This window comes from Pygocentrus nattereri, chromosome 22 (assembly GCF_015220715.1).
Source record: "Pygocentrus nattereri isolate fPygNat1 chromosome 22, fPygNat1.pri, whole genome shotgun sequence".
Classification (NCBI taxonomy): Eukaryota; Metazoa; Chordata; class Actinopteri; order Characiformes; family Serrasalmidae; genus Pygocentrus; species Pygocentrus nattereri.
Genome location: NC_051232.1, coordinates 1,125,129 through 1,137,646, shown reverse-complemented (window position 1 = coordinate 1,137,646; position 12,518 = coordinate 1,125,129). Strand labels below are relative to the sequence as shown.

The 12,518-nt window shown below is 37.1% G+C and overlaps 1 protein-coding gene and 1 long non-coding RNA gene across 2 annotated transcripts in view; one reads left to right on the top strand and one right to left on the bottom strand.

Annotated features, from left to right (window-relative positions):
* LOC108415229 overlaps positions 1 to 12,518 on the top strand; it is a 192,180-nt gene that overhangs the window by 1,450 nt on the left and 178,212 nt on the right. The window contains 1 exon segment of the mRNA XM_037532876.1: positions 9,520 to 10,439. Coding sequence (XP_037388773.1) covers positions 9,634 to 10,439 — 806 coding nt within the window. The 5' untranslated portion in view covers positions 9,520 to 9,633.
* LOC119262036 lies at positions 411 to 1,227 on the bottom strand. Its single transcript, XR_005129366.1, has 3 exons — positions 1,153 to 1,227; positions 1,006 to 1,071; positions 411 to 499 (listed from the first exon to the last, which is right to left on the bottom strand). It is a non-coding gene; the product is annotated as an uncharacterized LOC119262036 (long non-coding RNA).

The window sequence follows — 12,518 nt, the reverse complement described above, 5'->3', positions numbered from 1 at the left end:
ACTGACCTTTACACTGCAGCAGTGCACAAGCCACTTCAAATCGTGCCTTGTTAACATCTTGTGGGGATGTCTGGACAGTGCTGATATTTCCCCTCTGGAGATAATCTTCTGCAAACTGCAAAGTGGCATTTTACATAGTAAGAGTAATATCAGTTACTTATAAATGCCCATCACATTATTTAAAAAAGGTTTACCCTCAACACTAAAATCCCACAACTGCTGGAATCGTGCTGCTTGTTGTGCAGCATTGTTTGAACTGTCCATTTAGGCCCCTGGTCTCCATGGCCTGTCATCCTTAAGAAGTTCCTAATTTTTGTTAAAAAAAAATATAAAAGAAGATCATGCCAGTTCTTTTCATATAAAAAAGCTCAAATTTGCACTGTAAAATTGCAATGTTAAAATGTTATTACCGCCAGTTACGTAGCATCTTGCGCTCGTGTGCACTTTCATTTGCCAGCGGATCGATCAACACAAGGACCTTGTCAGACATGTTGACAATCTAAAAGAAATTAGTGCATTTATGTTGTTCTCTCGTCATATTATAATATTCTGCTGCATCATAGCACAACTAGAATATCTCTGAACGATTCATGCAAATAATGTCTCTGATGTACACTAGCAGTCAAATGTTTGAACACAAAAAAAGACAATAAGACAATTTGGGAAGGTTGTTGTATATATGAATTAATTCTCAACCTAGTTCATTTAAAATGCACCCTTTATTTCAGAACTTTAGTTCCTCCCTCTACAAGGTCTCTGCATGTGAGAATTTCTTCAGGACTGATGTTAAAGCATCATAGGTGCTGCTTCATGAACATGACAGTTACTTCAAAGAATCTAATATTTGTTTATTAGAGTATAATTAGAACATAAACTTCATTCATTGCTTTGGCATCTTTCCTATTTTTTTAATGTTGAAAAGAATAAAAATAAGTAGGTTTGTCCAAACGTTTGACTGGTAATGTAAATAATCCTGCTCTGAAAATTAAAGAAAGGTAAACAAACCACTAAAACCCAGTGAGCCCCAATGTTTACAGGGCACATCCAGATTTCCTCCAGTGGAAACTTCATCTAAAGAATGTGTTGAATACAAAGTTGTCATTATTGTTACTGATAATCAATTCTGCTAGACTGTAATTGTGACAAAATTACCTTTCTGAGTCTCTGGAATTGTCCAGAAAACAATGAGGTTGCAATAACGGCACAGAGCTGGTGAACAGGTTTCTGTTGAGAACAACTGAAACTTAATTTATGTTGCAAGAAATGCACAACACAGCTACATAAATATAATTGCCACTTGCCTGCTGGTTTTCAGTGAGAGTGTGCAAGTACGCATCGATAACCTGCATTGTAAAATACACAACCATTAAAGAATGTTATACTTTCACTTGTAATACATTTTGACAGTGTGATTTAGTCTCTTACATCATCAGCAAGCCACTCAGTCCCATGCAGTGTACGGAAAGATGTATCATACAATTTATATGGTCCAACAACTCCTTCCACCCGACCACAGTCTTCTGCAGCCCACAGCATTCGAACTGAAAGCACAGCATGAATGTCAAAGCATAGATATTTGTTTTTTTTTCTAATCCCTGTACTATTACAGTTACATGGCCAAATGTATGTGAATACATGAACACCATACTCATTTCTCTTTGTTTAACGCCAGGGCTTTTCAAACCCAGGGCCATCTATACACAATTGCCTATGCCATTGCATGATGTAGAATTAAGATTTCCCTCCCATACAATGACCATGCCTGGCCAGATCAATTCATTAGAAGAGGTATGCACATACTTTTGGCAACATAGTGTATCTGACAAATGTCCAACATGTATAGTTTGAATAGGCCAATCCCTTTCATGCAAACAATAAACAAGGGTAGACTGAACAAATGACCAACAGGTCAAACTTGAACACAGAACTCATTAACCTCTTTCTTGTATGCTTTCCTTTATGGCTGATGAACCTTGGGGATGCTTCAACAGTCAACAGTGGTTATTGTCACATACACAGTTAACTGGTATACAGAAAGCTGTGAAAGGCTAACTTATCCTACTCTCAAAATTGTGCAATTGGATAAATGTCTGAATAAAGACTGAATGAATAAGAAGGAAAGGATCAAATAAACATTAAACAAGAGTCTATATATTCAAGACGTATAGACGTGTAAGCCTCAATTTACCTCTGTTGTTGCATCACAGACTTGAGTGTCTTTTTTAGGGGCAAAATGGATAACAGATGGTCTCTGTGGCAGGGAAATGTCCTTAGTTATGCTTTCCAAATCCCTTCCCATGGTCAAAGAGTTGGAGCCATCAGAAAATTTCCTGGTCTCATTCTCTTTGGTGATCTTGTGGGATTCCTGAGTGGGGACTTGCCTGTCATCATTTTGGCTTCTTCTATATGGCTTGATGTGGTTGACACTGTACTTGTTCTTTAAAGTAGCCCCATCAGAATTAGACAGTGTAACAATCTTGCCACATATTGACCGGATGACATAAGGTCCAGAAAAGTCAGGCTGAATCCTTCCTCCCTTTCTTCCCTGCTTTCTCATATTGAACAGAAGCACCTCATCTCCAACATGATACACTGTATTTCGGTGCTTTTTTTGGAGTCGTTTGGCGTATGCTTGCTTCTGTTTTTGCTGAGAAATGGAGATGTTTTCTTCTGCTGTTTTTTTTTTAAGTCTCCATTAACTCTTTTTTTTCTTTGCAAAATGCTCCCTAGGTGTTCTCCTCTGCAAGAATTATTGTAGAAAGCTGAAATGAAAAACAAGATTGAAAAATAGTAACTTGATTCCAGATTAAAGAATGTTTATATTTATGCACAAAGAAAAGTAACAAAAAAAAATATGTGAAGACAATTTGTCATTTTGCAACCAACTTTTTTTTTTTTTTTTTTAAATAAAAACAAACTGACCGGCATTTCCACAGGAATTTCTGAGGGGAAAACTGCCTCCCTGCCATACAGCATAAGAAAGGGAGAATGTTTTGTTGTTGTGTTGATCTTTGATCGCAGGGAAAACAGTGTAGCATCCAAGAAGACATCCCAGTCATCCTGCTTCTCATTTACCAATTTTGTGAGAGCGCTAAGACATAAAATAAAAATCACAAGATAAACAAAATTAAGTCTCTAATATTTCCTGCTCCAACAATGCACTACACAACATAGATATTAACACATGTAAAGGACCATGATTGTCACAGAGTTTGAATTTATTGGATTAATTGGTTTGGGTTGTTTTGTTGTGTGTTGATGTATTTATATTCTGTGAATGTTTGTGTGTTTGTGGATTTGTATAAATAATTTGTCCTGCTGAGGATGCCGTGGATTGCACAGGGCGGAGAACCTATAAAAGGTAGAGAAGTCACAGGTGGGCGTAATGAGACGTAGCTGTTTGGGCCTAGATGCCGAGTGTATTGCGGGTTTGCATTTTTCAAAGAAAATATCGACGCCCGTGTCTATCGACGGAGTAAGGGGATCAGTACTTGCATTCCTTGGTCAGCGCAGCGAGGTATGTCCTAGTTTGTATGGCTTTGTAAGGTTGGTGTGTTTGACATTTGTATCGAGTGACTAATGCATTGTTTGTATTCTATTCAGTTTCCACTGTGCTATGAGACGAAATAAATGAATGAAGTTTACACTGTTATGAGCAAAAAAAAGGAAATTTAAGTGCCTGTCGAGACTCTCTTTGGGATCCAAGGGTTGAAAGTAAAATAATAAATAGTAATAGATTGTATATCAATTTATTACTATTTACATCCATTGTAAAAACAGTTCCTTTTCGTGAAACCGGAATGGAATGTTAAATGTTAAATTGCCTGCATTACAGAACACTCCTAAATGGTTAAATACTTACCGCTTTATGTTGTGATTAGTTTTTTCATCCAGGCCATTGGTTTGGGGATGATAGGCAGCTGTGACACTTCTTTCAATACCCAAAATATTACAGAGGCTGCTGTTGAGCTAAAAAAATAAAAAGTAAAAAATATATATACAAACCAAGCACAACATATTTTCTGAACTGTATTTATAACAAAAATTAGACATACTTCATTCACAAATTCTCTTCCCTGATCAGAGAGGATTCTTCTGGGACAACCATGTCTATATATAATTGAGCAAATATTTCGTCCCACTTCAGCTGCTGATTTGGTCTTTAATGGGAAAGCTTCAACCCATTTGGAAAAGTAATCTGTGGCTGTTAGGATATACTGGAAGCCATCCACAGTTTTTGGAAGAGGTCCTGTCAAATCAATGCCAATGAGCTCCCAGACAGCAGATATCTATCAATTTAAAACATATATATTTATTTTACATTTCAAATTTTTTTTTTATAGCTGTTGTATATTATATATAGATACTGCTGGACACATTTACCTTTATACACTCTTAATGGCTGGGCAGCAGTCAAAGGTTTTCCAGTCCTCTGGCACTGATCACATTCCAAGACCTTTAAGAAAGTCACTGTTAATATTTATGCAGATTTAGCAACAGCTCAAAACACACAAGAACACACTCCAACACATACCCAGTTGTCAAGATCAATGGACATGCCATGCCAGTAAAATCTGGAGCACACTGCAGTGCGTGTTTTCAGGATGCCTGAATGACCTCCAATCGGAGAGGCGTGAAATTCCCTAAAGAGCTTTCTTGCATCTTCTTTGGATTTAATGGCTTTTCTACTTCCATAGAAAAGCTGTCCTTCTGCAGTGAATATTCATTAACATTCATTAAAGTCTTATAATAATTAAAGAGCTACCTTACTAGGACACTGGCTACATTTAAACGAGTAAATGCTCACCCTTTTCAGTGAATTTGGAAGCATACCTCCTAAGATTTAATTTCTGGGATTTATTATACCCAGATGGGTATGATCCCAGAGAGAGGAAGTTAAATACCTCGTCCAACCTGTTCTCCATAGCTATGTGTGTGTGTGTGTGTGTGTGTATATATATATATATATATATATGTACATACACACACACACATACACACAGAGAGAGAGAGAGAGAAATTGGATAACTTTAAAACACATTTTGTTTGGATATATAATGGTACATTTCATTGTAATAAGAAAAATACTTGCAAAAGAAATGGTTGTAAAAATGGACCATGGACTGAGAGCAACGGATGATCGCCCTCACAAAAATGATTCAATAAAATGGCAAATAAAATATGTTAAAAGTAAAGTAGCAAACAAGTAGATCAAAATGAGGAATATATGTTTGAATTCATTTTTATTTAATCTTTAAAAGTTGAATTTGGGCTTGTTAAGCAGGCTATCACATATTCTAATAGTTTGGGATAAAATCGTTTTAGAGTACTGAGTATAATGTGCTCTATATCTTATCTTTTTGTTTGTTTTTAAGGCATGGATTTATCTTAAAATTTGTGTGCATTAAGAACAAGTGGAGCATGTGTGGCACCACCACGAATTTGCCTAATGAAATCCTGCCTCATGTCGTCTTTGCAAAGCTAGTATGTTTACGAAAACTTTTACATTTACATGTTTATAGGTTTATAGCTATGAATGAAAAATAAATATATATTGCTCACCTCGAACGTCGTATGCACGTGGTTGCTAGCTAGCTAAATGGTTAGGATTACAAAATGGTTTGGTTACAGAGAACACAAAATGCACGACATTATCAGTTAGTTTTTACATTCTGCAGAAAAGTGCGATGAGAGCAGGCAGGATGCAAAACATTTATTAAGGAGCCTATATAAATGTTTATAGGTCAGGAAACAATAAAAAAGATAAGAAATTACTCACCTGAACGTATACTCGAGAGAAAGGGAGCATAGATTAATGGGCGTGGAAACTTATGACAAGGCTGTGGGTCTGCGCATGCGCAAAAGCGCAAAGTAGCAAATATCGATGCGTAGCACAACTCGACAGAACACCGGACTTGCTGTAGTAGGCGCCGAAAACGGCAAGGGACCGTCGGTAAAGGGTGGGTACTGTTTAAAAACGTAAAACATTCAAAGACATGAGGAGCCTGTTGTCATTATTTCTATAGACTTTAAACCTACTGAAATGGAAAGATGATGTGAAAATCAATAACTGACAAGTCTCCATCTGACCTCATCTGACAAACATACTATATACTATATACTATAATCTTTAGTTCGGTAAAACATGCCTCGACTGATTTTTAATGATTTTTTTAGTTAGTTAGTTAGTTAGTTTCTTTATTTGTCTCCCAAAGGAGAAATTTTTCTTGGAATGAGGGCATACTGCACTACAACAAAAGAACAGACAGACATTCTATTATTTAATAGAAATAAACTGATACTGTGACACATTCATATGACTTGCGAATCTAATATCACTTGTAGTGTACAGAGACACACCTGACAAACATAATACAACCTTTAGTTTGGTGAACTGTGCCTCAACTTAAGCCTGTTGTCATAATTTTATATCAGTTTTTGAAGTTATATGCGTTGCTGTGCCACTATTTGCGTAACTAACTGGTGTCCAAAACAAGTTAATGACATTGCGAATAAAAATATGCACATTTAAAACATTTCTCCAAAGACAGAATTTTCAGCTGAAATCATTCTGACTTACAAAGAATAACTAGAAGGTTTTGATATTATTTTTTCATGATTTGCTTTTATTAACTTTTCTTGAAATGTTTTACTGTTTCCATGCCTTTTGTGTTAATCTTCTTGCATTTTGTATGTCTCTATTGGCTGACATGTAGGGTCTGTGAATAGTAGTCTCTTTGTCATGTAACAACCTGCAATGGTTAACCAGTTGTAAAGTAGGCTATCTATAGCTCCCCAATCAAGCAATGCCATTGTTATGGAGATATCTCTGAGATGTCCTGGCTCCTAGATGGGGGAGACTGTAGATTCCTGGTTGAGCCACAACATTTCTTATATATTTCCCTTATTTTATACAAAGGTAGAAGTAGTCGCCCATCAACTAGGGGGTTTCGGGTCATTTAAACAAAGAGACAACAGGAGGGTGTGGTTTTACATGCTTGAATATTTAAGTGTAAGTTGAGTAAGAGACATGTGTACAAAGAATACTTATCTATAGGTCAAGTCTCTGCTCCGGTCTTCATGAACTTCCAGCAAAAGACAACAGAGGCAAGAAGCTAAACATTTCTGATGTCTTGTGAGTTGATTTGAACCTACTTTCATCTCTCTTTATGAACAATTATTAAAGTTATATGTTATGCATGCATTTTCAGTGCTGCTTAGTCTCAAAACACAGGTTTGGCTAAACCACTATCTTCAAGGTTTATCACTTAACATCTTATGATATTTCATTCATATAATAAATAAAACACTTATCTTTTTAAAACAGTGATTATAACAGTAACACTGTCTCCCTTCGTTTCATTTACACTTGCAGTCTGCAATAACAGCCTTTTTTTATTTAAGCAATGTAAAGTATACAAAGTTTGTGCTCATCACTGGCCCTTACTGAGTACAATGGCATGTGTTTTCTATTAGGCCTTGAGTAAAACCCTGTAGATGCTCATTTAAAGAACTGTCCATGGCAATTTTTTAAAATGAGTAGTTGGCATGAAATTGAGCTACACTGACTGAAGCTACACTATGCATTGGTACCTGTTAATGCTTATCCATGATCCTTCAAGTTTAACACAGAAAACAAATAAAAACGGAGAACAAACACAATCACTTTTCCCCTTTATACAATCATGAAAATTTAAAGTTTAAAAAAGTTTAGGTCAAATTAAACATTTTGCTGATTTTCCAGATGAAAAATCATTACTTCTACAAATTTAAGTACAAGGTTTCCATTTATTTTCTGAATTTACTACAAAACCCATTTTCAGAAAACTAGGACTCTAAGACAAGCTGAAACAAAGACTCATTACACTGCGGTGTTTCTTCATAAAAATGGTGTATGGCTTTTTTATGCAAGGAGCATAGTAGTGTTTCCAGTGCATTTCTTGATGTAGTGGCGTACTGTGTTAAGTGATAAGTTTTCAAAATGTAATCCTGAGCCCATTTGGCATTATTTAAAACAATGTAACAGTTTCTAATGCAGTGCCGTCTAATGTTTGAAGGTCATGCACATTTGCAGTGGTTTCTGGCCTTGACCTACACTGACTGAGATTTCTTTGGATTCCATGGATCTTTTCACAAATATAATGTATGGTAAATGGTGAAAGACCTGAATTCTTTGCAGATCTGTTTGATGGTTCTCTGACAAAGTGGTCAGCCATGACCCATCTTCACTTGCAACCACTGAGCCGGTGGATATTTATACCCAATCATGATGCCCTCGCCCGTTAACAGTTCACCTGCTTATTGTGGAATTTTTCAGAAGTTGTGTAACTTGAATATTCTTTTCACTCTCATTTTGCCTCTCCGCTTTTATTAGTGTGTTACAGGCATTAGATTAAAAATTTGTTTTCAATTACAAAACACAATCCAGTTAGTCAGGCAAAACATTAAACATAATATCTTTGTACTTCTGTCAGTTAAAGGTTCAAGAGAATTAACACATTACAGATACTTATTTTTATTGAATTTTTAAAAAAATACTAACTATATTCTTATTTTTAATGGATTTTTAAAAATGTGCTTACTTTTCCAGAAATTAGGTTTGTATATTAGATGGAAAATAAGATAAAACTGTGGTGTGTGTAAAAGTGGCCTTCTCAGTCAATGGTGGTAGTAGCCAAAGAGTTAAATATTTGTTTCATTAAGCCACAGCACTTGATTTCAAGATGCCTCTGGATTATCTATGAGTTGCATGCAAATTTCATGTTGAAATTTGTAATGAGATCACAATTAACAATACTGTTTGATATCCTTTCCATGTCGGTGATGTTTGTGCAACAACATGGCACAGTAGGCCAGGAAATCACGGTTCCCATGCCAGCTGGATGCTTGTGCAGGTCTATGGCAGTGTGGTAGGGGTTTTGCTTTGCTTAAGTTAACAGTCGACAAGCATTTTGTAGAGATGTTCTTTAGTCTTCCATATCTTGCCCTGACTTCAATAATTGTCCCTAACTTTCATTTCTTAATGACATGTCATACAGTTGATGTTTATGGGAAGTGTTTAGATATATTTTATATTTTTCCCTTATTTTGTAACAGTCAATGAAATGAAAGTTTCTGGTTTCTGATGTGTCCATGGATGTGAAGTGTAAACACCTTCAGAGATTTGCAGGACCACAGTTTATTATGCTCTGAAATTGTCTGTACATGACTTGGATTAAGGCGTATTTCATTTGCCGAAATGAAAAAATGCACAGCAAAATTCTTATCGGAGCTCATTAATGACAGTATAAAGCAGAGTCCACTTACGTTCAGTCAAAATTATTTAACAAATCCAGTTTAACCCTGCAGTTTCCAATGACGACAAAAGCTTCAATTGTGTGTGTATTTAAAGAGTTTGAGAGTATAAGGCTATTGGCTTTTCCAAGTTTTTTTTTTACGCTTTCTGCTATTATTGATTTGGATTAGACAATTTTTTTTTGTTTCAAGTTGAGTTCATATTTTCTTTTTTTTTCCTTTCAGAAATTCTTCTTCTCCTGCTCTTTCCTACTCAGCTTAAATGTGCTTCGGTAAACACGTGAGGACATTCCACAACGAGGAAAGTTAAGCTGCTGAAACGGGTGATCATATAAGAAAATGGCATTCAGAAGACATTCTGGGACTCAGCAAATGTCATCTGGTATCCTCCACATGAATACATCTCATAGACAAATGCAGAAACACAGCAAGGAGAGAAATCACTACTGCTTGGAATGTGGGCAGAGTTTTGCTGCACAGAGTCATCTCAAGATACACCAGCGCATTCACACAGGAGAGAAGCTGTATCACTGCTCAGAGTGTGGGAAGAGTTTTAGTCAAAAGAGTACTCTCCAAAACCACCAGCGCATCCATACAGGAGAGAAGCCGTATCACTGCTCAGAGTGTGGGAATAGTTTTAGTCAAAAGAGTACTCTCCAAAACCACCAGCGCATCCATACAGGAGAGAAGCCGTATCACTGCTCAGAGTGTGGGAGGAGCTTTACTACACAGAGTAATCTCCAAGATCACCAGCGCATTCACACAGGAGAGAAGCCGTATCACTGCTCAGAGTGTGGGAAGAGTTTTACTGAACAGGGTCATCTCAAAAAGCACCAGCGCATCCACACAGGAGAGAAACCATATTATTGCTCAGAGTGTTGTAAGAGTTTTGCTGTACCATACGATCTCAAAATACACCAGCGCGTTCACACAGGAGAGAAGCCGTATCACTGCTCAGAGTGTGGGAAGAGTTTTAGTCAACAGAGTAATTACCAAAACCACCAGCGCATTCACACAGGAGATAAGCTGTATCACTGCTCAGAGTGTGGACAGAGTTTTAATGAGAAGAGGACTCTCCAAGATCACCAGCGCATCCACACAGGAGAGAAGCCTTATTACTGCTCAGAGTGTGGGAAGAGTTTCAGGCATTTAAAGACTGTAAAGAAACACAAGTGCAGTAAGAGCTGTGGTGGAAATCAGCAGTAATGAGTAACTTTAACACATTCCAGCTGTGAAAGTCTACAAGAACCTGTGATTCTAGGCCAGTTTTCAGTTTGTTTTTTGGGACAATGCACCTCTTTTGTTTGACACCGTTTCTAAAACATAAGTATCAAATGAAATGTAATTTCCTGTACCGACCTCTGAGTCCAACCTAAAGCTTATACACTCAATGAGAAGGTGTGGTACTGCATATTCTCCCCAAAATATCCACACTGCTCATGCTGTTGATGCCTGTCAGGAATTGTTTCTTTTGTTGAAAAATATATGACCATTTTTAATTTGATGCCAACAACACATTCTAGAAAAGTTTTGACGAGGGCAAGAAAAGACTGGTAAAGTTGTGTAATGCTACAAAAACCTGTAGTTGTTAATTGGCAACAGGTCAGCAACATGACTCGGCATAAAAAGAGCATCCCAGAGAGACTGAGACTTCCAGAAGTAAAGATGGACAGATTCAGCTTTATTTTCACTGCTCAGTACAAGGCAACTAAATGCAATTTGCATCTACCAGAAGTGCAGATAGTAGATAGATATAACTATGTAACGTATCTATGAAATGTGTATATATATAATAAACATATCTATGAATGATAGTTTTAGAGTAAGCAGTTATGTGTTGTGTTCTATATACAGTGAACAGTCTGTTGTATGGAAATGATTTTGTTGTATGGAAAAGATTAACGTGGTTCACTACTCTGTGAAAGACTGCACAGGCAAATAGTGCCACAATTCAAGAACAATGTTTCTTAATGTAAAAATAGTAAAGACCTTTTGTTTTATATTATTTATGGTACATGATATCATTAAAAGATTCAGATAATCTGGAGACATTTCTGTATGTGCGGGACAAGGCTGAATACCAGTATTTGCTCGTCGTGATCTTTGGGCCCTCAAGGCAAGGTAAGTTTATTTATATAGTACCTTTCAAACACTGCTGTCATTCACGGTGCTTTACAAATTAGAAAATTCAGAGTCAGAGTTGATTAAAAAAAAAAGTAAACACAAATGTGCAGAAATCTTATAAGCCACAGAGAAAGGACCCTGGTCACTCGGCCAGGGAACTGAACCTAGAACCTAGTAATTACTCAAAGTTGCTTCTAGATTTTTCTTTTTTAAGAGAGACTTCACAACTGCAGTTTTTAATTTGTAAGGAAAATCGCCTGACAGGAGAAAGGTGTTTAGTCTGAGACATATGCCTGCTGATATTGAGTAAAACACGTTCTTTAAAAAGTTAATTGTCAAGACAGTAAGTGGAGGATTTGAGATGATTCAGTGTATCAATTCATATTTCTTGATAGAACTAAACTGAGACATTTTAACCATGACATTTTTACATGATGATCTGTGGCTGTGTGGGTTTCCTTCGAGGTCTTCAGGTTCCTCACACAGTCTAAAGACATACAGTCAAGCCAATTAGACTTGTTAAATTGTCCCTGTGTCAGTCTGCCCTGCGATGGACTGGCGACGTGTCCAGGGTGTATCCTGCCTTGCGCCCAGTGATAACTGGGATAGGCTCCAGCACCCCCGATGAAGGAGAAGTGGCTGAGATTGTGTGTGTGGTGTGACCTCATCTATAACATAGACCGTTTTTAAGTTGAAGGTATCAATCTAAAGATAAAACAAAAAAAAAAGGATCAAAAGACTTCAGCCGCTTATTTCTTGTGGAAGAAAGGAAAAAGTCTTCTCTTTATTGAGCTCTAAGTGGCAAGATGGCTTCCGGACAACCACAATGCAAAGATCATCTTGAGGCATCCTTTTTTATATCCTTTTTGGGGTGATGAAGTAACCACCCCACCCCTTTCACACAATTCCATATCATCTTAGTCCCCACTTTATCGAAACCCTGCAACCTCCAATGTTCCTGGCCTTGCTTCCTTTCCATCTGGTCTCCTGAACACACAGAATGTACCTTCCTTCTCTCCATCATGTCTGCAAGCTCTCTGCCTTTACCAGTCATTGTCCCTATGTTCAGAGTCCCTGCTCTAACCTCCACACCTTGCCTT